Raw genomic sequence first — 23,879 nt, 5'->3', positions numbered from 1 at the left:
ACGCCGTCGTTCCAAGTGCATTTTTAATTTAATATAATTAAATCTTTAAAATTTTAAATTCGGACCTGACTATGAATACGATCTGGCTACCATAACGAAATTGTCATAGGATTGCACGAGGCATCATCATTTTTCACGATATAAGCTAATCATGCAACGTAACAATTCCGTCCTAGGACGAAATTCATCGTCAGAATTTAAATCGAACGGTTCAATTTAAAAGTTCAACGATCTACTAAATTAAAGTTCGGAAAAAGAAAAAAAAATCTGTTGGCCTGAGAGCTCTGCTCCAGAAAAAGTTCCGCTTGCAAACTCATGAAATGCTCGACACACTGCAATTTATCTTTGCTCTCAATGCAATCCACATGCAGCCATTATAATGACTCACAACTACAGCTCCGTGGGATCGGGGCCATTGGGATTGTATAGTCTGTTTCTTCCCACAAAACAACTAAAATTTAAGAACAATCGTTAATTGAAAGCGAGCTCTAAAATATACATCATCCATTTCCGCTTTGAAGAGCAGAGGCTTTGTCCAGACGACCAGAGCCTTCTTCCAAAACCAAAAGCAGATAACGACATTTGTACGAGACCTGGCCGTCCCAGCTTTGTGAGTCAGTGAGCTAGCCTTCAGCCACCAGCATTACGAGTCACGCCCAGATTGCGAGGGCCGACATGGAGCCAGCGCCAAGAAAAAGCGCCATGTAAGACGCCACCTGAAGCCTAAGATTGCAGCTCATCCTCCTGCTCAGAAAATCCGCTGCAATTAGATCAACCAATGCCATGTAGATGAGAATGCCGGCCGAGATCGAGTCCAGTATCCCCTCCACCACCAGCGCCCTCGGGCTATTCGCATTGTAGAACGATGCAGCAGCCGCTCCAACGCCGATGCCGGTCGGCGTCGTGATCGCAAAGAAGCACGCCATCAGCGCCGCCGACAAGTTCCTGAATTGTGCCTGAAACAATACCAACAGCACCAAATGAGACCCATGCTTAGAAGAGCAAGACTAATTAACTACGTAGCAATTACCAACCTGGGAGATGCATCCTCCCAGTGCGAAGCCTTCGAAGAATTGGTGGAAGGATAGAGCAGCAATGAGAGGCCTTATGGTGCAGGGACTCTGCGATACCCCGAGTGACAACCCAATGATCACTGAGTGGGACACGATTCCGAGTTCCAGTATCTGACCACATCCAAGAATCAAATAAGCACACCCCTCCTTCCCAAAAGTTTTAAGATTTAGATGAAGGAAGGGATCAAAGATTGGAGTCCATCGAACCTGGGAGACGACCACGTGGCGCACGTGAGAAGAGACCTCGCCCTCGTCCTCGTGGGCGTGGCCAGGGCCGCCCTCCCGCCGCGCTGGGCCATCGCACGCCCCGTGCTCGTGCGGGTGGCTGTGCCGATGCGCCGCCGCGTGGGCGTGCATCCCGACAATGTGCATCGGGCTCTTGACGTTGTCGGCCGCCGCCGCCTCCGGCTCCGGCGCGATGGAGATGACGGTGATACCTTCCTCGGCCGCTGCCGCCGCCGCCGCAGCAGCAGCAGCCGCAGCGGCTGACTTGACCCCCATGGCCTCCTCCCGGTGCTTCCGCTCGTAGAACTGGGTGCCGACAAAGTCGACCACAAGGGTCCCGAGGGCCGCCGTCATCGCCACGAAGCCGGAGAACGGGAACCGCCGCCACGGCGACTCCGGGAGGCAGGGGTCCGTCAGCGCCGACTGGGCATCGTGGAGCATATGGACGAACCCCGTCGCGAGGATGACGCCGGCCGCGAAGGCCTTGGCGAAGACGAAGAGGCTGCCGTCGGTTCGCAGGAATCGCCGCTTGCGCCCCACCAGGGGGATCGCCACGCCGGTAATCCCCGCCACCAGGATCGCCACCATCGCCACCATCTTCAGCCGCAGCGCCGCCTCGTCGTCCCGGCACTCGTTCGCCGCGCGGTCGGTGCAGCTCGCCGTCGCCATCGATGCTAACATCGTTCCTTCCACACGACAAAAGATCGAACCAGATCAATACTTAGAAATACAAAATCATACATTCCCCAACCCAGAAAAAAGGAGAAAAAAAAGTCGAGAATCTTTACTAGAGAAACCGTTCAGTTGGTCGCGGAAGCGAGTAACGTAGAACCAGGGCTCAAGATCCTGACAATAAAACAATAGGTGATTGTTAAAAATTCGAAAAGCTTCGATCTTGTATTCGAATTAGGGATGCTACGAGCTTCCATTTTCGCCGGAAATTTTGGCATCCTACCTCGAAGAAAGACATCTCGATTTCTCTAGAAATCGTCGGAATTTCGAAAGCTCTCCGTTTTACCCTATTTCTTTCTCCCGGATGTCAGAGCGTGGCGCGATGCCGGGCCGCAGATGGAAGACAGAGACGGGGGCCGCAGGACCATGCCGCGTTCGAAATGAATGTCGTCATCGGGTCTCCAACCACGGGAGGAAGGATATCGCCTCTGTCACGTGCGGATCACGTGATAAATATCTGAACGCTTCCGTTATTTGATCGGACGGCTCCAAGCGAACCACAAAAGCATCTTAACTATAATTTCTCCATATGGGTCGGTTTCAGCCACTAAACATGCTCTCCTCGGCTTACGTCAGAGAGGGGTTGGAACCACTACGACCCACAACTTACGGGCCCACTAGTAGTGGGCCCGGAATTGGGCATCAGAAGGGTTTGGATCGTCGGATCGTGGTGAGGCGGTGGGCGGTGTCGTCAGGATGTCGACATAATGGTTGCGGACTAGTTCATGCCGGCTCGGTCTCCGGTGGACCCTCTTCCTAGAGTGCACTCGCGCATGCCGCCTCCTCCTCCTCTTCTTCTTTATTTATTTTTTTATTTTATTTTCTTATTTTTTAAATCACCATATCTGCCACAGGGCTGAGCAGGGACAGCTTGCGCTGGCATGAGTTATGCTCAGCAGGCGCTGCAGGCTAGAACTATACTGCTCGAGGGCAATTCGGTAATAGTCATTGATTGAATGCATTAGAGTGCGGGTGGAGTAGGTAGGTGATATCATCCGCTGCTTAGGAACATCCGAACTATGGCCAGTCGTGAAATGGACTTGTAGGTGAAGTATATGTATAGACAGATCCATGGGGCAGCAGATTGGATGGTATGTGGTCGAAATACTATTTGGGTGAAAAAGAGGAAGTTACTTGGTGCGCTCCAACGCCTATTATTTTTAAATTTTTTTTATTATATCCATACCCATGATACATGATCCATCCATTTTTGCAAAAAAAAATAATATCATATTAAATAAATAAATTAATAACAGGTGCGGTATTAGATTTTTTTTTTTTAAAAAAAAGAAAAACAATCTTCCTCCATGTGGGACGGTTCTGGGAGTCTGGAATCTGGATGTAACATTCGTGCCATTTGTTTGAGGATCCATGGGTCTTCACACCAAAATGAACCTGAACACGTCTCAAAGACGGTGGAGCACGACTTTCAACGATTTCTGCTAGGCTTATGGGCCTGTTTTATATTCAAAAGAAACGCAAGCCGTCTTGTCTAATTTCAAAGTCAAATCCAAGCTATTCACAAACACTTTGGTTAAAAGGTCGAGTGAGAAATGAGATCATGCAAGACATTCATTTATATAATTTAAAGTAATAATTTTGATTGTATTTTAATTCTATAATTGAAATAATAATATTTAAATAATCTATATTTTAATTCATGATAAATAATTATGAAATAATTATATTCCTAACTCTAGCTCAGCTAGATTCTTAACCGAGTTTGCCGAACTAGAGTCAACTCCAAACAACTTGCTTGTTTGCCGAACGTACACGCATCACAAATAAAATCCATGAGAATACGAATATATATTTTTAAAATAAATATTTTTGTTTTCTAGTTCAAATATTCTAAATACAACTGTCATGATCGGTTAAAAGAAAATAATAAAGCAGCCGAGAAGATAGTGGAGATAGAAAGCAATAGAATGGATGGCGACAATGGTATCGGCATTGATGGTGGTGGGGATCGGGATATTGATAGTTGTGGCAAAAGGCAACGATGATAACGATTATGGTGGGGTGATAATGGTGGTGTGGAGAAGATCATTGCGGGAATCTGTGCGGATGTGTGTACGTTTGGTCTTACTTTTACGTCGTTTATAAATTTTAGATACTTATATGAAAATAAAAAATTTATGTAATATGTTCTAATTATTATTTTTTGGATGAATTCTTAAGTTGTGATGAATGATATTAGAGTGAATTCGGCCCATCGTCTATGCGGATTAAAGAACACTACAACACAAGTTCATGGGTGCTGATCACGAGCCGATCATGATGTTTGTGATTAGATTTGGACATATTTATATTCTTAGTCTGACAAAGACGCTATGGCTTAAACAAAATGCATATATTTAGTCCTAGATTGGCTATGCATTGAGTAGATATTGGGTATTTATACAAGACCAAAGAAATCCAAATAACACCTTCTGACTTGTCTTTTTGGATAAGATCCTGAGTTGCAGCAATAGTGGTAATGGCATGATTGTGCGGGGGAAGGGGGGAGGCAATGGTGGTGAAGATGACAATGATGGTAGTGGTGGATGTACCAATGATGTGGCGAAGATGGCTATATTGATGGCAATGGTGGTAGTGTGGCACAAGCATTGATTGTGGTACAGGTGGTGGTATAAAAAAAATATCGAATTAGGGCCGCACACATACTATTGAAAAATAAAGAGTAAAATGGCCAAAACCAAGGGCTGATTTAACTAGACTATGGTTTCTTGATTTGTTTTAGAGCCTCTCTTTGATTAACTAAAGTGGATCCCACTCTTTGGCACGACCACCATACGGCATATTATAATAATGAGAGCCGATTTGCTTAAAGGATCGATGAAAACATACTCTCAGTGATCGTTTTGTGATTATATTATATTACTCAGAAAAGGATCTTATCTTAGCCATCCATGCAACAACACATGCATCGAAACATGTCTAATAATGACAAAAAGCGAAACTATGATATAAATTTTCAAGCATTACAAATGTTATCGAGAATTTGCTGTTGTCAATTATGGACGAGTTTTTCATGACATTATGATTTAATTTGTCAAGGTGGCATGCGCAAACAGTATCCTACTCTCTAATCAAGCACATAAATATATTTAAGAAATTAATTCAGTCATCCTTTTCTCTTCATCAACCATTATTGTCTACTCACTTGCTGTAAGGAAATATTGAAATGACATGTATTCTTTTACATCTTTTTATATGGTGTATGTTTTTTTTCTGGGAAAAGACAAGGATATTTAGCAATGCACGATTTAAATTTCGAATCTAGGACCCTTCATCACCAAAGCATAAGGATGTGATGATTGGGAGAAGCTCTAATTCACTTTTTGCATCAATGCTTGCAAAATAGAGCTTACATTTATTAGACAGTTAAAAACACTAGACAGTATTATATTCCACACTATTTACTTATGAAATCAAACTTATGTATAAATTATAATATCTCTAGTCGATTAAGAGCACTGCATGTTCTGTATGATGAGAAAACAAAGCGAGTTATTATATAGGTTACGGCTGCAATCTGCAACAATTACACTCGCGACAACAGTAGCAACAGTAATAATAAGAACACATAGTTATTGCTGTTAAGTGTCTCAACGTCACTATCATAATGCACAACATTAATTCTGAACACATTTCTGAAAACACGTAAAGGTAGATGGTAACACAAATTATATATTCAATGCGTTACAGGTTCACTGTTATCTCGTACACACAATCCTTTGCGAAAACATGTGCAGAACCAATAACTCTCCCATTTGGTTTACAGACAAAAAAAAAATTCTTGTTGAAATATGTTTCATGAGAAGATGATTACTAAAAATATAATATCTAAAAAAATAATTTTAGCATATTTAATTAATCATGTAAAGAAGACATGTCGCAGAGTGGCTTATATTTGGTTGAGCATCTAATTTTTTGAAAGAGTTGTATTAAATATATATTATATTCTTAATAAAAGAAAAAAGTTTACTCAGGCTTAAAAATATTTTTTTAAAAAAAAACTCAATTCACAACAGGTGAAAAAATAGTTTTTTCATATTTTTCATAGAATATTTTTTTCATGAAATATAAAAATTTTATTTTATAGAAATACTATTTTTTATTTTTCTTCTTTAAAAATTTCAACCAAATAAGAAATTTTTTTTTTTTTTTTTGTTGGCCACGCTTTTTCTCCGCCTTCTTTCGTGAACTAAATAAATCGTCGAAGAGAGAAGGGTATGTGAGGGTGCCGAGGAAGGGGGGATTGCCGGATTGCATTGCTTGCAAATATTTATTATTGCAATAGCAAACTATGGAACTAATTGCACTTCAGACGTCATTCAAATAACTCATCAAAAAGAAAGTCGTTTCAAGTCTAACCATCAGGGCGATGCTGTGACACCGAGGGCGAAGCCTGTGCAACCTGGGTACGCCGTTTGTATCCAAGCAGCAGGAAGGATTGAGTGTTCCAAATTTGCAGAATTTATTTGGGCTCCCTGTGCAAGTGGTGCAGGAGATTGTCTAATAATGAATCTCAAGATGCCACCAAAGTGGTAGCTCAGTAGAATTGGACGTAGTCTTCTAACTGCAGGGTTCCAAGTTTGAATCGCCCTGCGCGTCGATTAAAATGGGGTGACACTGCTTGAACTTGGTGTCTAGGAGCGCTTATTCGTCCGCTGGTGGTGCCAGATGTGATGTGCTCATCTTTGGATAGAGAGGGTATGAGTAAAACGGTGTCTACCCGTATCAAACATTCTTCTGGCGGGGCGGAGGCCCAGTGGGGGCTGCTACACGGGGGTGGGCTTGTCCCTTCATCCCCCGTACCCCTTTTGATGTACCAAAAAAAAAAAAATGAACCTCAGGACCTATGGTAGGAACTTGTTTGGTGCTTCTGTTATAATTGAAGACTGCCTCTCTGTGATAAGTTTCCTTCCTCCCTCAACCTCTCATGTTTGGAAAGGAGCCTATAAAGGTTGCACTACCATCGACATGTCTATCGACAGTGTCAAGCTCAAAGCTGTATGGAAGGGCATCACGCATATGAGGCATGTGTTGGGTGCGGATCACATTCTCCTCAAGAGGGATTCGGCCACGGTGATCGAGTAGGTTCAGGGTCGGAGATGCACTGCTGGCAGAAGGCTGCTGCTCCACGACATTCGCAGACTTCTGAAAAAGTGTTGGTCTTATCGAGCCATACATACCTACAAAAAAACGAATGGTATTGCTGACTGGATTATTTCATTTGTGGTGCAGTACTTCGGAGGCTTCATCTGAGAGAACTATGCGTTTGTGCCTCAGCCCTTGTGTGGTTTTTTTTTTTTTTTTTTTTTTTTTTTTGATTTTGTTGGCCATACTTACATTTCTCCGATGTGAGCTACCGTTGTACCCAAAAAAAAAAAAAAAAATTGCACTGCCATTTTTTGTTAGCTCCAATTTCATTGGAGTTCACCTTGGTCTCTGGACTTTAATCACATTAAATCTAACCCGTGACTTGGTGTGGCCTATTCAAAGTGACATGATCACTCAGCAATTTTATACTCAGAATCCGGCGTTATACCTTATCTGAAAAGGACGGCGGAATTGCTCAATTGAATGGAAAGAAAAAAAATAGAAAAAGGTGGCTTGAGTTTGTGTGTGGGGATTGCTTATTTAAGATGAGTTAAATGATACCACCGTATGGAATGAATTTTTCCTCTTTAAGGTACCTTATAGTAATTTATAACAAAATAATTATTAAAAGTATTAAATTATTTGTAACAAAATTATTAAATGATCATATCCTAAATATTTTTATTCATATCGCTGATGGGGGAGGGCTTGATCCAAGCTTGGCCACCATCCACGCTTTAATAAAGGCTTCTTTCAGAAAAATATAACAAAATGATTGTAGACCTGAGATGGAGGTCTTTTTTTTTGTTTAAGAAAAAAAAGAAAAACTCACCGAGGGAAAATTTTCCCTGGTTGCCAAGCATGTCACGTGGCACGAGGGGATTGGTACATTACAGCACCAACCTTCGTGTGAATGACTGACACTAAGAGTAATCTCATGCCGCACAGCATGCCAGAAGTGAATTTTGGATATGGGCTGGGCCTTATCATTCTTGCAATTGGCCCAGTTCGAGTTCATAGTTAGAGATTCATATGTGGGCCTAACTGCAAAGTCTCTGCGATGTTGAAACTTAGTAGCGGAGAGCACCGCAAGCCCAATGGTCTATCGTGGCCTTGGACTTAGAAAAGGCACTTCGCTTGTTAAACATTGGGCTTCTTGTCTCATGAATGATCGCTAATTGAAAAGTATGGTCATATACGGATTCATAATTGGAAGTCTCCGTGGAGTGAAATGGAGTTTAAGTATATGAGACATCTTCGTCAAGCTAAGAGAATATGTGCTGCAGTGTCTTCTAGTCTATATAGATTATGGGCCAGAGTTCGTTTTGATATCATTTGTAATAATTCAGGACCTCACCCAAAAAGACTAGTCGAAAAAAAATTATTTAGGTTCCTGGATATCATGTATAAGTATCCAAGATATACCCAACGAATAACCGATGTGGGACTAAACACACGCCCGCATAGATTCTCACAAAAAAAAAGCTTGGGTTCTCAGGCTAATCCCACTTCGTTCCTCATCTTGCTCGGTTCATCCATCTTGGTCTATGTTCTTTTACTCTTTTAACTTTTTATCCCATGCTCTCTTCTCTATGATTAGAGGGTCCCCCGCCACCCAAACAAAAAGTTCTTAAAAATTGTTCTCTTTGGATTGCCCTTTATTAAAGAACGAAACACCCTCTTTGGTCCCCTATTGTGGAGCGATTATTAGGTAAGTGTTGCTCTCGTACTACCATTTATGCTTCAGAAAGCTCCCTTGAAAGGTAGAATTAGAAGGCTATTGCAGTAGTCATGAGAGTCGAATATCCATTAGAGGGCATCTGCATGTCCTCTTTTGGTCTTTACAGCTTGTCGACGGAGCGAGCAAAAGCACAGAACAAATTACTTTGGGCTTACAGAATGACTGAGGAGGTGCGCTTGCACATGGCTGCCAGGTTGCAAAGAAGTTCCCTTTAGTTGGTCCACTTTCCTTTTATCCGAGAGTTGTATCCACCTTATTAGTTAAAAGCACCTCATTTATGGGCGATAGTCATCCGCTGCTAAGAGACATTCGGGCTATGATGTGTGGAGAGATGGCCGTTCAGACTAAGCATGTGTACTGTAAGGCCAATGAGATAGCAAATTGGCTAGCCTTTTACGTGGCTAACCATTCTGACGAGACTCTTTAGCTGGAGGAGGAGGACTTACCCAGAGCGCTCCGAAAATTATTATCTTTTAAATTTTTTCGGATGTATTCATACCTGCCATGTATGTTACCGCCGTTTTAGCGGGAAAAAAAAAAGGCACCTCATGGGTAGATTACAGGCTGCTAAGCTACACAAAATAGAGAAGTAGAAAGTTGAGTGGAAGACGGCAACATTGCAAGAAAGATGGGCCACATGAAATAATACGCCTTTTGATTTTTATGCAGTGGTACATCAGGGGACTATGGGGGCAGTTGGCTTCAGACAAAAGCTCACCTAAAGCTCGGAGTCTAGCGATCATGGAGCTGGCCCATGTTACTCTCTTTTCGTAAATCACGAGTTGCCTAGCTGTCAACTTCCCCATCCAAATGACTCCATTCCCAGGGACGCATGAAGGAGCTAGGACGGTTTTGGACCTCTTGTGAAGGAAGTTATCCGAGAGATGTCGGGGAAAGCTTAGAGTTCCACATGAGACTGACCTAAACTATACATCCTGCAGCATTACAATAACTTTGGTCCGAAAAACAAGATGGCAATGTGCAAGTCTTATTACCCAATAGCACTCTCTCATTTGCTTAGAATCGAGCGAAGGCTCGTGTATTACTTGCATATGAATGCCATAAGTTGACTAAATTATTCTATATTTTCTCAATCACCTCTTTAAGTAATAGCGAAGCATCTAATATTTTGCGAACATGAGTAATGAAGATCCAAGAAGTGAGCTCTGAAGATGTCCAAAGGGCCAGGAATATGAAGCATAATAACATGAATTGAAAATGTGATGATAATATTAATATGGCCGTTAACAGCAACAGAGCACCAAGAATGGGGCTCTGAACTAACTGGAAAATGCTATCACTTTTTTTTGAAAGGTCTGATTGCAAAATAGCAGCAATAATTTGTATCCATGACTGGTATGATTGAGATCGAGGAAAGCGGTTTTATCTTTCAGACGAATTTATCATTAAATCATCCACCGCACTCTTTGAATTCATCATACTCATCATTCATCCGCTTGCATAAATTTCGATGCGACCAACAGACGGTTTAATAGTGATTCACGCCAAAAATACAATCCGTACTACCCAATATGGGAGAGGACCTCTCGACATGTAACTATTTTTTACCTCTGCATCATTTTATTATTTAAATTTTTTTGGCTGTGCTAATACTAGATTTTTATAAGCAGCATTGTAAAGTAAAAAAAAAAAAAAACAATCCGTAGGGTGATGGAGACTTTTCCACCGCAGGCCAACGTACGGATCCATGCGTCGGTAGCGGTGCACGTCACGTAAATTTTGTACATCCCTAGTCCTCGATCCAGCCGAAGTGGGGCCGACGACCGCGGTGCGCACCGCTCGGAAGGCTCCCCGCGCCTTTACCGCCCGACCTTCTGGGACCCACGCCTTTGATCTCACCGAATCCTTAATCTTCGGATGCTAAATTCACCAGTATTACAGCAGCAGTTAAAAATTTCTTAACCGCACATAGTTGTTGAATTGTCCGACGTTGATTTCTCCTCTAACAACTGTTTTAATTGACTCCAATCTGTCTTGCCAAACTTACTGAAATAAAGAATTTTAAGTACCTCTTAAATAAGTCTTGGATCAGAGAAAACACTGTGTACGAATGCTCGAATCTTAATTACGGTATCTAATTGATGGGTCCGACAAGATCTGGTTGCTATCTTGCCTGGGCTCACTAGACGGTGAACAGTAGTACAGTGTGACCGTGACTCTAGTGAATATCGACGGTAGGACGTAAGAGCACTGGAGAAGAAACCATGGGACGGAAAGCTCAGAAATTGAAGGGCCAGGATATGAACTCAGAAGACATGGATGATCCAGATTGTCTGATTCTTCAGGGATCACCTAGAAACAGTCCCTTCGCAACTGTTTGGCGCCCCCCACTGAAGGCAGTAGGTAGGCTACAGACCAAGAATTTTCCAACCCAGCAAAACACCTTCCTTTCCAGCCCTTCGTGAGGATATTGCAGCATCTCATAATTCAAACAATAAAGAAAAAAATTTTATCTCTTGCCGCCCTCGAGTTTTATCCAAGTTCCACTTATCTCCCTTCCTGTTTAAAAGTTTTAATCAGATCCTTTAAGTTCATTAACTGATCGAATATAATTTCAAACCCCACCTGCCATCCAACATTGTGAAGATACCACCAAAAGTAACAAAATTACTGTTGCCGTCATTTTGATTTCTAATCATGACAGGCTCTAGTGCAATCGCATGGCTCCGAGGCCCCAACCTCTGAGCTTTGTATAGCATCGATGCCTCAAGGGTGCCGATGATTTCGTAAGTGATGTTTCTGGCCTCGCCATCCGATTTCCTGATGTAAATCCTAGGGAAGTTCTTAGTGGTGCTGATGCTTACTCTCTTTGTTGCTCAATCCATCAATAATGTCTTCCTCCATGGAGAATAGCAGCCACATCAACAATTCACTAGTGGTGGTGAGAAGGAGCTTCTCCCTTCTCTAGTGATCTTCTTTCATTTACCAGCAATAACAGCTGGGTAGTCGGTGCCACCGAGGGTCTTTGGCTCCTTGCTCTTCCATAGCCAGCTTACATAGTAGTTGCTGTTGGGCCAGGTGTAAATGTTGCTCCCCTTAAGAATGCCATTGGCCATTGTAGCGATTGCTGTTGACCTAGAAGAGAATCCTGCAGAGCCAGAGAGATATGGAGGAGGTCACCGGTCCTACTACCCGACTTGATAGTCTCTGTGCAGGATATGATTCAGATGCTGAGAGCTTCCATGCAGAGTCCCCAATCTACAGAGGCAGGGATTTTGATGGCATACCTGTCCTACCACATTTGGTTGGACAGGAATGCCGGCCTATTTGAGGGGAGCAGGTTGTCCCCGAGGAGGGTGGTGGATAAAGCTGCGCTATATGCGAGGAAGGTTATAGCGGCTATCGTTCGATTCTCTTCTGGGATAGTCAGGGACACCTGGGGTACTCTCCACGCTGCTTCAGCGCCCCGGTTTGCTCTTGTTTCTTGGGTACCCCCACCCCTTGACTATCTCAAAGTAAATTTCGACGGCAGTCGGTCGGTGGATGGTGCAGCTGGAGGGGTTGGATTTGTGATTAGGGACCACCTTGGCAGGTTGATAGCAGCAGGAGGGAGGCGCACGCCAGGACTCACAGTGGTTGGGGCAGAGCTGCAGGCAGCCTGGGAGGGTATATCCTATGCGTGGCAGGTACTTGGTGTGGAGCAGGTCTGCCTTGAGGGAGATTCATCTGTGGTTATCGACTGGCTCCGAGGGGCGGACCGGCTTGGGGATGGTCACCCCCTCATCCGAGAGATCCGTAGGGTGGTGCTGCTGTTGGGCGAGGTTCAGATAGGACATGTGTTCAGGAAGGCGAACAGGGCTACAGACTGGGTCGCCTCTTATGTTGCTCGGCATTCCGGAGATTTTACTTGGACGTCTGTTTCTGACGTTCACCCTTTTTTGCATCTTTTACTTTCCCGCGATTTAGCAGGTTGTACTCACGTTAGAGCTATATGAAATGAGTAACCGCTTTTACCAAAAAAAAAAAAAAGAGAATCCTGCAACGAAAGATGTGCACCCATTTTTCCACTTCTCGATGTGCACTCTTTTTTTTGTAGGAGTCCCTTTCATTTGGTGAACATCCTGAAACCCTCAGCAGGCACTCTGGAGACTTTGTCCACGATCGCTGATATTCTTATTTTTTTTGTATTTTTTTTTTTTGACTTAGCTGGCTGTACTCATTTAAGAGTTATATGAAACGCCGGATTTACCAAGAAAAAAAAACCCTTCGGTATTACTCCCCATAGCCACGAGAACTTCCTTTTCTCCGTAGCCTTCTCTTGCCACCATTCCACATCGTATATACACCCATTCGCCTACAAGTACTTCCCCTACTCAGCAAGTTCCCAACAAAATTCCCATCCATAGCACCACCTCTCCCACGACTCCGCCCTGACACCCACCACCTCCTATGATGGTGGTGGTGTGCTATAAAATATTTATTTCATGCAACAACTAAGTAAGTATCTAGGCCGTTCATAATAATTTCATAATTATTCTCTCTTTTTGACTAACTAGAAATTCTCTCACCATATCTCGATTGTCACTGCAGCCACTTACCTTCCTATTCCTCCTCCTCCTCCAATGTTTCGTATTGCCCTCGAATTTCTCTAGATCTCTATTCGAAACCTCTTTTACCTCCCAAAAAAGAGAGAGAAAGAAACGAAACCAAACTATAGGGAGGAACGGGACTACTTCGATTTCTAAATCTTAACTATATAAAAAATTATTTTATTAGCAGTTTATAATTTTTTTTGGCACATCGGCTGCTTACATTGCTCTCGCATGAGCACAGCCAGCTACATCACTATGAAAAACACTACATAATCTAGAAGGAACATATAACTGATGGGTCCACAAAAAATTCTCAGAATGATGAGTAACAAATAAGGCGATCAATCCGCAGCTTGGTTTGCTTCTCAAAAGATGTGTCTGGTCTGGGCAACACAGCACTCTCGCAGTATATGTCGTATGTCCCTCTTCCGACCTAGGCAACACAACACTCCCGCCGTTTACATTTTCATAGTTAAGAAATGCTACTAACCGGAGGATATGTTGGTTTTAAAACTGTCACGAGACAAGATCAAGCAAACAAAGATAAACAGTGGACCCTATTGGATTACTTAATGAATCTAAAAATTTAATTGAAAATTTTTAAACAAAACGAGGAGCTAATCGTAGGTCGATGAAATGTGAGGGGTCAAACCGTCAAAAGGGTATTTTATCCAGCAAAAGGCCAAACCCCGCGGGTCACGCCTCCTCCCGCTAAACAAACCCCAAATCCTTGCATAAATCAATGCTCCTTTCCTTCGGAATCTTTTCCTCCTACGGATCTGGTTTCTTGCCCTTACACTTCCCCTCTCTCTCTCACTCTCTCCGCACTGTGCCTCGGAGAGGAGGGACGAGCATTCTCCCTCTCTCTCACTCTCTCAGCACTGTGTCTCAGAGAAGAGAGGATGAGCATTCTCATTCAGGAGTTCTCTTTGAATAGTTTTAATTACAATGACCGGGGGAGCTATCCCTCTTGATTATAGTATTGCTCGCAAGCTGATTTCCTTCTCAAATAGCAGAAGGTCCCGTTCGCCGTTCTCCTGAAAACCCCTCTTTGAATTTTCCCCAAATCCAAGCATCCATTTTTCCAACATGGGGTTTGGTTAAGTTTGTCTCTTGTGGCACCGCCCAACTCTGATTCCCAATGGGCACGTCTTTTGTGTTGTTTTCTGGGTTCCTTTGTTCTTCTGAGGTGTGTTTGGGGATGAAAGGTTTGCTGTGTAACGAAAGATGCTAGCGCTTTGTGGGCTGTTCGATTTGGGGTTGGAAATCGGAATTTATGAAAGGAAAGCAGTAGGATGGGTCGGCGAGTCACGACTCTCCATCGGTGGATTCTCGGAACTGTGATTTTTTTTACAGCAATCTGGGGATCAAGAGGTAACAAATTTCAGTATTTAGGTGTTTATTTCTTCGTATGAAATAAAGCCTGCGCTTTTGATGTTTACTGAAATAATGGATCTTTTTCATATCTGGCTGTCCAATTTTTGGTTCGCAAAGTTGCAGCTCGTGTTGTTGGTTTTGATATGGCAAGAAATGTCTCATGGAAAGAAGAAAGAAGAAGAAAAGTAGAACTTTTTTTCACTGCAGATGGATCCAAAGATCTTGCGCACGATTCAATTTATTTTAACTTTTATTGACTTCATTTGATACATATTTGCTTTTTATGTGAATTCATGGAGTCTAATGGAAATGTTTAGTTGAACTCATTCTGGGAGAAATGTTTTACCGGCCCAAGGTTGAAAAATGTGACTTCTTTCAGGAATGCTCTTTTTGCCAAACCCTGTATCTTGCGCTGAGGCTTCCAACTTGTAAAAGTGGCGCATCATCCCCTTGACATATTTCCTATTTTGTGTTCAAGTGCTCTGGCTTGCTTAGGGAGCAGCATGCATTGGAGAATTAGGAAGCCCGCCCAATTATCAAGAGATGCAAGCTTTATTTCCTTTCAGAATCAAACTTGAGATTGCTGTGTCATCTTCAATTTACCTTAAAATTGGTGTAACCACTTTGCCTCAATTTGTTTAGGACTATGCGTTTGCTACAGTCTCTTCCCTGCGGCCTTAAATTCTTTGAGATGCCTTTTGTATATTCGTGCATGGGGTTATATTCTATCCTTTTTTTTTGAAGACTGGTTCATAGTTCATAATGTCTCCCATGAAAATGATAACTTGTCAAATAATTAAGGATGGCAATTATTTGGTGAAAACAGCGCTTACCTAGAGGTCCTTGTAGCCTTGGTCACAATCTTGCAGTCAATTGATGTTCATGAACTTGATCTAAAATGTGGATCTTGAATTGTTTAAATATGGCAGTGGTGACCAACAAAATATCTTCTTGTTATACCTCTCCTTGCTTAGCCATGTTTAGAGACAAAGAAACATACAGAAAAAGGCAAATATTCTTCCACAAGTGCAAAGAATATTGAGTTGCACATTAAAATTCCACCAAACATCCAATCCATTTCAATTGCATCTTTGGAGGATACCACCTTATTAGCACTAAATAACATAAGTGAATGGTATATGTATCTTGAAGATCAAAAACAAAAAAAAAATGACACCTTCGCAACAACAATGGAGGTTTCTCCAAAGTCAATAGTATGCTATTAGGCAGAGCCACAATCCACCAATCAAGCTCAATGATGCTCTTTCCAACCAAGCAAGGGAAATAGAGGAAGTTTTGTGATTATATTATTCACCAGTTACTCTCGTAGAACTCTTTAAAACTGTTCTATTTATTATCTCTGATGAATTGTCATTCCCTCAGACTATGCACTCATTCTGTTCATGGTGCCTGTAGTATTTGTTGGATTGCTTTTTCTAGATTGTAAAATTTCATGGTGAACAGTGAATTTGTTTGTTCTTAGTAGCTTTCCTGGAATTTCATTAATTTAGCCATGCTAGCATTTGCAAGTTTTGTGTGAAAATTTTATTAAGTACAAGTGATCAAGGTAGGAACGGCAAAAGAAGCTAGTCTCACCCCACTCCCTCCTTTGAAAAAGTTGATTTTGATAGCATCATCAGCTTTGCAAAAACAATTAGTCTTCCATTATTTAATATATGTTGTTGAAACCATATGATTAGTCCACCCAGATGAGAGGGCTGTCGAAGTCTTAAGTAGGGAGGAAGAAGGCGCTGAACTATGTCTAAACTCTAAAGCATGAGAATCTTCTAATATATTTTTTGTTCGCTTGAGATACTCTAAACTTTCAAAGAGTCAAGGAATTATGGCGCACAAGAAAAAAGGATATACCAATATTGACTTAGAGTTCCTGTCAGATTCTGCGGTGATTCTGTTGGATGAGTTCTTGGGAATGCTTGACCCAATATGCAGATGTATTTGGCACGAGGAAAACTGACTTTTTTAATTCTCATATTTGCACAATTGAATACACCTTTTTTCATAGTTTTTTTGAAGCTCACATTTATGAATTGATAATGTTCATGTAAGATCATCTGTTTAAAGGAATATTTTCAAAATATTATGCAGGATCATTCACTTAAATAGCACTATTAATGGTAATATCTGAATCAGCAAGCAACGCAATAAGCATGAACTTCAACCCTCAAGAGCTGTAGTCCCATCTATCCTTCAATGGATAACTTTGTGAATTTGTTGATAGTACTCTTTTCTTGCAGGGCTTGTTGTAGCTTTGTCTCCAGCCATACATGCTGATCCTCCACATATAAAAGAGAGAGCATACAGTCCTGTGTATCTTACCAAGTCACCAAGCACATATGCACCTAGTCCAGTAAGTCTCCCAAAAGGTAATGTTGATGCTATCATGAAGAATTGGCATTTCAACTTTTAAAACTCTTGTTCGTGGTAAAATGGAGTTTACGTTTTAGGATCTCTTTCAGATCCTCCTGCTGTATTGCCACCTACAATCAAGGTCGTGCCCCCTGCCATCCATGCGGAACCATCTCCGCAGCCTCCTCCTCTGTCTCATCATGTCAGCATGGAGCATAGATCTCCTAGAACAGTACCTCCTTCTATAGGTAATCAACCAGATGGTCCCATTGGATCAGCTACATCTCATTTTTGCGCACAACTCCAACAAACTTTTTGTTATGTTACTGATATCAGGATCCTTCCCTCCCCACTCATTTAACAGCCCATGACCTTTCTCCTTCCTATACATTTGCTCCACCCAAAGGTGGTGCTCATGGAAGAGCGCCTAACAGTAATTCTCCAGTCATATTGCCACATGCTCCAGGTATGTTGTCAATTAACAGCAGCTAGATGGGTGGATGTATGGTGGCGTTTCTAATTTTATGTTGTTACACCAGCTTCAGCTTCGCCAATACATATTCCAAACAATACCGCCAACAAACCACCAAGTATTGCAAGAATGGCTCCACCACCAATTGTTGCAAGAATAGCTCCATCAGCAGCACTTCCTCCTCCGAATAGAGATTTTTATCGTAAGCATAATAACATTACTTTTCATCTTGTAGGATCTCCTGTGGAATATATTATTTACTTTGTTTTATTTTCTGATCATGTTATCGATCTTGCTTGATCTTGGTTGTATAATGCGTAGGACCTGCAATTCGTCCAACTTTGAATATCTCCCCTGTCAGCCATGGGAAGAGGTATGGCATGCCAGTTGCTGCACCACCGCAAGATATACACAACCATATATCTCCTGTAACTAACAAACACTTCAAAGGTAAGTTGGTACGGCTTTTGAAGTCTTCTAGGCAGAATGTTAAGTGATGCATGCCATGACTAATCTTGCCTTCAGGTTCTTCTCCTGTGATCAGCCCTATGCCACATGAAGTTAAGGGGCCATCAAATACAACACAAGCTCCTATGATTTCACACCCCCGACCTCCTGCAGCACGAGTACCTCATGGCCCTGCATTTGCACCTGCAATTCCAAGTCGCCAGCAACAAGGTAGGAAAAGAGTAGGAAACCCTGCAACTGCTCCATTTTCCCTGTTTCCTCCACCATCATCCCAACCAGGTTGGATATTATAACTGGTCTTTTATAATTTTGATCAGTTGTCCACTTTTAACTGGACATCTGCTTGTAAGCTTTCAATAATCAAGCACTTTGGCTCATTTTGTGTTTTAGTTGAAAGCCCTGTGGTCTCTCCAGCTCCAACAGTGTTCCCAAAGAATAGGCGAAGGCATCATGCTCCTCTGCCCTATTTTCAAGGTCTCACATGTTAAATGTAAATTACTGGAAGGAAAAATTGGTAGTATTGTTTTAGCTTTTGACTCTCTTCTACTTTTCAGCCCCTTCTCGTCCTCCATTTCAAGCTCCAGCTCCTTCACCATCATCGCTAATTCCTTCGGGCCCAAATGAATGTATTGCTAGTCATTCTCCTTTTTTTTCAATCTTTTTTTCTTTTCTTCTGGTTTGAAATTTGAATGTGATTATGTTCATGTTTTCAGGGCCCAGCCCGTCTCCTTCTGTGTCTGTTTCTAAGGAGCCAAGGACACCATCGCCACAACCTGTGTGGTCTTTACCACCACCACCTCCTAATCTGGGTATGGACATACCCAGCGCATATGCCAGTCATTCAGTTGTCATCTTCTCTTCTAACTCGATCAGCAATTTTTAAGGAGAAGTCGATGGCTTATAAGATTTCCACTTTAGATATGCATGACCAATGACAACTTACTATTGTTTGCTTGCAGATTGTAGTTCTTTGACATGTACAGAGCCTTTAACAAATCCTGTTCCAAGATCGCCATGTTTCTGCGTTTTGCCAATTAAAGTTGGACTTCGTCTGAGTGTTGCATTATACACATTCTTTCCCTTGGTTTCTGAGTTTTCCCAAGAAGTTGCCTCTGGAATTTTTATGAAACAAAGCCAGGTCCGCATTATGGGAGCAAATGCAGCAAGTGAACAACTTGAGAAGACAGATATCCTTGTCGATCTGGTGCCATATGGAGACAAATTTGACAACACTACAGCACTTTTAACTTATAAGAAATTCTGGCTAAAGCAGGTTGTCATAAAAACATCACTTTTTGGGGATTATGATGTTTTATATGTTCTCTATCCAGGTTAGCATTTTTTTGTTCAATAATCATTTTTTGGATGGTCGGTACTTTGTTCTCAATAACACATGGCAAGAGGCCACCTGGCAGGTCCTTAAATGGAGGCTTAGGAACTTTTATTTTGCAATATATGCAAAATTGAAGATCTTCTCTCTACTTTCCCCCCCAATTTTGGACATTGCTGAAACATTCCATAAAGAAAGGATCTGATATAGGATGGCCATAAAAACCCTAGGGATTGAGATGCCACTTTTCACTAACAGGTTGCTGTCCATCCTTTTTGCAGTAACAGAAGTGGGAAAACCAAACCTATAGTCATTTGTATTGGAAACACAAATCACTTATTGCTTACACAGGATCCAGGAATAATGCATATCCCTATCAGTTGTGTGGTGGTTGAAATATCACTTAGTTGTTCTGGTGAATGTTATTCTTTTTGAATCTGCTGATTTATGCAGGGCTTCCTCCATCTCCACCAGCATCACCCGCAAACAATAATGTTGGCTATGGGACAATGGGCAGCAGTAATGCAAGGACAATAAAACCTCTAGGAGTTGATGTGAGAAAGCAAAACAAAAAACTTAGTGGCAGAATAGTTGCTGTTATAGTGCTATCATCTTTCATAGCTTTGATTTTATGTGTTGGAGCTGCGTGGCTTCTGTTGGTGAAACGAAGAGATCATACTTGTCTACCTGCAGCAAGAGTTCCACATACTTTGCTACCATATTTTGGAAAGCAATCAGGTATAGTAATTGCTTAATGTTTAGAGTGCTCATTTAAAAAGTCAATTGATGTATGAGGAAGAACCGTTAAGACTAAATTTTCTCTTGATAATGGAACATGGCCCTTTTTTCTCTTCTATTGTGGTAAATCCTTAATTTCTTCTGCAAGTCAGGTTGCTTTCAACCTTCATCTGTTAGCTGGAAAGGAAGCATTACTACAAATATTCCCCATCTCATCGAACTATCTATTTATTAGTTCATTAACAGGGTTGTTAAAGCATGCTCATATATTTCCTAATTCTTTTGAGTCCGTTGTCTGTATGGCCTTACCATTTAAATTGTACCGCTATGGCAACTTCTGAGGATAGTAGTTATGTAATTTAAAAGAGTAGATTGGAAATCAATTTGACTGTCAGTGGAATGTTCCAAGTCCGAGGACATGGATTTCTCCGTAGATATTTGTAGATAGGTAAAAGATTAAAGATTTTCAAGGATCCTATTATAGTATAATAAATATGTTTATCTTTTTGAGCAAAAAATGCAGACTGTCTTCTTTAGTAACAGAAAGCATTACTATTGCTAATATAAACACCCTGGGGGTTAAGGGTGGGTTATGAATGGCAGCTATGTTCTGTTTCTTAATGTCCTGTTGCCTTTGTTGATTTATAGTTCTTGTAATTTTCTTCTAAAATAAATGCTGCCTCCACCAACAAAAAAATTGCAGGAACTGGACATGTGATTCTTGGAAGCAGGTCTAGTTCAGCATCAGCTTCCTTCAATTCCAGCATCACATATAAAGGATCAGCACAAACATTCAGTATCGCTGAGATTGAAAGAGCTACAAACAGATTTGATAGTTCTAGAATAATTGGAGAAGGTGGTTTTGGGCGTGTATATCGGGGTGTGCTCGAGGATGGAACCAAGGTGGCTGTAAAGGTTCTCAAGAGAGATGACTTGCAAGGTGGAAGGGAATTTTTGGCAGAGGTTGAGATGCTTAGCCGTTTGCATCATAGGAACTTGGTCAAGTTGATAGGTATATGCACGGAGGAGCACATCCGTTGCCTGGTCTATGAACTTATTTCTAATGGCAGTCTGGAATCTCACTTGCATGGTAACTAAAAACAGACTTGATGTTGTTTGTCAGTAACCATTTTTTCAAATGCCTTTTTTTGTTTGGCTTCTATTTGGACTGTGGCCTATTTATGCAGCAACTTGTTGACCTGCGAGCTTAGAGATTACTGCCCTTGCTACTATTTGTACTCTTCAATTATGCAATTTCTGATGTTTTCATCCTCTTCCAGAATTGACTTCGATTTTCTGTTGGCTCCCAGGTGTAGACAAGGAAACTGCTCTCCTTGATTGGAACACCCGTTTGAAGATTGCACTTGGTGCAGCTCGAGGCCTAGCCTATCTTCATGAAGATTCAAGCCCTCCGGTAATACATCGGGATTTCAAGTCTAGCAACATTTTATTGGGGCATGATTATATGCCAAAAGTGTCTGATTTTGGCCTGGCCAGAACGGCTATGAAGGAGGGGAATGAGCATATCTCCACACGTGTTATGGGTACATTTGGGTAAGGACCTCGCAATCATTATTCTCTTTTTGTTTCGTAAAAACTGGATATCATCTTTAAAATGATCTCTTTCTATCTTTAGTTATGTGGCCCCTGAATATGCAATGACTGGGCATCTTCTTGTTAAGAGCGATGTCTATAGCTATGGTGTCGTTCTTCTTGAGCTCCTTACTGGAAGGAAGCCAGTGGACATGTCAAAACCCCCTGGGCAAGAAAACCTAGTTGCATGGGCTCGTCCACTTCTTACAAGCGTGGATGGTTTAGCGGCGATTATTGATCCAGCTCTTGGCACTAATATACCATTAGACACTCTGGCAAAAGTAGCAGCCATTGCATCAATGTGCGTTCAACCGGAAGTCTCTCACCGTCCATTTATGGGAGAGGTAGTTCAGGCCTTAAAATTAGTCTGCAACGAGTGCAATGAATATAGAGGACCTGAAAGCTGCAGCCAGGGGTCGTCGACTCAAGAGAAAGCAATCAAGGTCAGTAGGGGGTGGAGTCTGGAAGCAGAGAGAATTCTATTAGCATCTGACATATCCAGTATGCCAACAAGGTTAACCAGTGACGAGTCTGGTTCCTTTCAGGGGCACTCTAGTTCCGGTCCTTTGAAGACAAGCAGGAGAAGACAATTTTGGCAGAGACTAAGAAGTTTGTCAACAGGAAGCATGAGGGGCCATGGGGTTGCACTCAGGTATGAGACAGGTTCGGACAGAGGGTGCCCTTAGAGAATTGATCCCTGTTCATCTTTAGAGATGTATTTGGAAATCTGGCATGGCAACTCCAAGGCAAGTGAGACATGAAAGGTCCAAGGAGTTGGCTATGAACAACTTTTTCATCAACAATAGCAAAGTCTGCAAACTGTTGGGGAAATAAAAAGGGAAGCTTGGTGTGGGAATGCGGAATAAGATGGTGAACTACTGTTTTGAGCTTATTGAAGAGTGTTGCTTAAGCTCGTGGCTTGCTTGTGGGGCCTTAACAGAGAGCTGCAAGATTTGAAAAGGCTGCGTTTCTTATTCTGAACTCAAGAGTCATGTTCATGGAGCTCGTAATCAATTGTCAGTTTCCTCTAATCACCTTTTTTCAATAAAATTTGATACACAGGAGATCGTTCTTATCCCAGCAAATTTAGTTCGTGAGACTGTTGGATCTCTATTGTCTGATCAGTTTAGTCTATTGGCCAAATATTTCTATTTTTTCTTTTAAGATTAAGATCAAAAGCCTTGCAATTCATATATATTTTTTGATTTACCTCGCACATGAGGGATTGACAGATCTATTTAGTAGAGATGGGCATCCGGCCCGGCCTGGCCCAGGCCCACCAGGTCATAGACCAAATGGGCCATGCCTGGCCCGGCCTGTTACTAAACGGCACGGTCCGCTTAATCTAAAGGCTAAGCCCGGCACGGCCCTAGGCCCGTGGGGTGGCGGGCCATGCCGGGCCCGGCACGGGCCGTGCCAGGCACGAGTCCAAAAAAAATAGCCGTTACTCATTTTGCCCTTCTCAACAGCCATAAAATGGCTAATTTGAGGGGTATTTTGGGGAAAAAAATGGAGTCATATAAATACCTCTTTCCTCCCTCATTCTCATCATACCAAACCAACTCTTCTTTCCTTTTCTACTACTACTATTTCTCTCTTCTAGCAATATTTAGCAAGTGCTCTATTTGTCTCTTCTTTGCTGGCCCGCGGGCCGTCCGTGCTTGGCCCACGAATCGTGCCAGCTCAGGCCCTTATGGGTCGTGCCGGGTTCGGCCCGCGGGCCAGAAATTCTTAACCCAGCTCGGTCTCCTTTTATGAGCCGTGCCTAGCACGGCCCGTTACTGTAGCAAGCGGGTAGTGCCTGACACGGCCCACAGCTCGGCCCAATGCCTACCTTTACTATTTAGTCTATTAGCCAACGGAACTTTTTTCTTTTTTCTTTTTGCTTTTAAGGTCATAGGCATCGCAATGCATATATATTATTCGATTATGGGCTTTGATATAACAATCTGCCCTCTTTGCAACCCTTATCTTTTTCTAGCACTTCGCAATAATTTTTCTGGCACTATTTTCTTATTTGAATCAAGCAATCCGAATTTATTTATTAGTTTTATTGGAATAACCTACTTTATTCTGTGTAACAGATAATATATAGGCAGGC

General features: G+C 42.1%; 2 protein-coding genes across 4 annotated transcripts; one reads left to right on the top strand and one right to left on the bottom strand.

Moving 5' to 3' along the window:
• Positions 1–321: 321 nt before the first annotated feature.
• LOC103702030 (zinc transporter 4, chloroplastic-like) lies at positions 322–2,512 on the bottom strand. Its single transcript, XM_008784311.6, has 5 exons — positions 2,254–2,512; positions 2,087–2,144; positions 1,281–1,984; positions 1,035–1,184; positions 322–956 (listed from the first exon to the last, which is right to left on the bottom strand). Exons 1-5 carry the CDS (start codon positions 2,266–2,268, stop codon positions 651–653), a joined length of 1,233 nt encoding a protein of 410 aa, XP_008782533.4. The 5' UTR covers positions 2,269–2,512; the 3' UTR covers positions 322–650.
• An 11,605-nt stretch (positions 2,513–14,117) lies between these two features.
• LOC103702029 (receptor-like serine/threonine-protein kinase ALE2) lies at positions 14,118–22,863 on the top strand. 3 transcript variants are annotated; one of them, XM_008784308.6, is made up of 15 exons: positions 14,118–14,807; positions 17,066–17,194; positions 17,288–17,425; positions 17,542–17,643; positions 17,717–17,851; positions 17,971–18,099; positions 18,175–18,396; positions 18,508–18,591; positions 18,672–18,743; positions 18,831–18,926; positions 19,077–19,448; positions 19,901–20,185; positions 20,889–21,275; positions 21,496–21,739; positions 21,822–22,863. In XM_008784308.6, exons 1-15 carry the CDS (start codon positions 14,729–14,731, stop codon positions 22,462–22,464), a joined length of 3,117 nt encoding a protein of 1,038 aa, XP_008782530.3. In that variant the 5' UTR covers positions 14,118–14,728; the 3' UTR covers positions 22,465–22,863. The 3 variants fall into 3 exon arrangements, with proteins under 3 accessions (XP_008782530.3, XP_008782532.3, XP_026658399.2); XM_008784310.6 differs by having other exon boundaries at positions 14,142–14,807; positions 18,175–18,327; XM_026802598.4 differs by lacking the exon at positions 14,118–14,807 and having other exon boundaries at positions 17,514–17,643.
• The last annotated feature ends 1,016 nt before the right edge of the window (positions 22,864–23,879 follow it).

Source organism: Phoenix dactylifera, chromosome 5 (assembly GCF_051530095.1).
Source record: "Phoenix dactylifera cultivar Ajwa chromosome 5, Ajwa_hap1_PhDact_Kaust_v1.1, whole genome shotgun sequence".
NCBI lineage: Eukaryota > Viridiplantae > Streptophyta > Magnoliopsida > Arecales > Arecaceae > Phoenix > Phoenix dactylifera.
The sequence above is the reverse complement of the archived record's forward strand: the minus strand, read 5'-3'. Positions and strand labels throughout refer to the sequence as shown.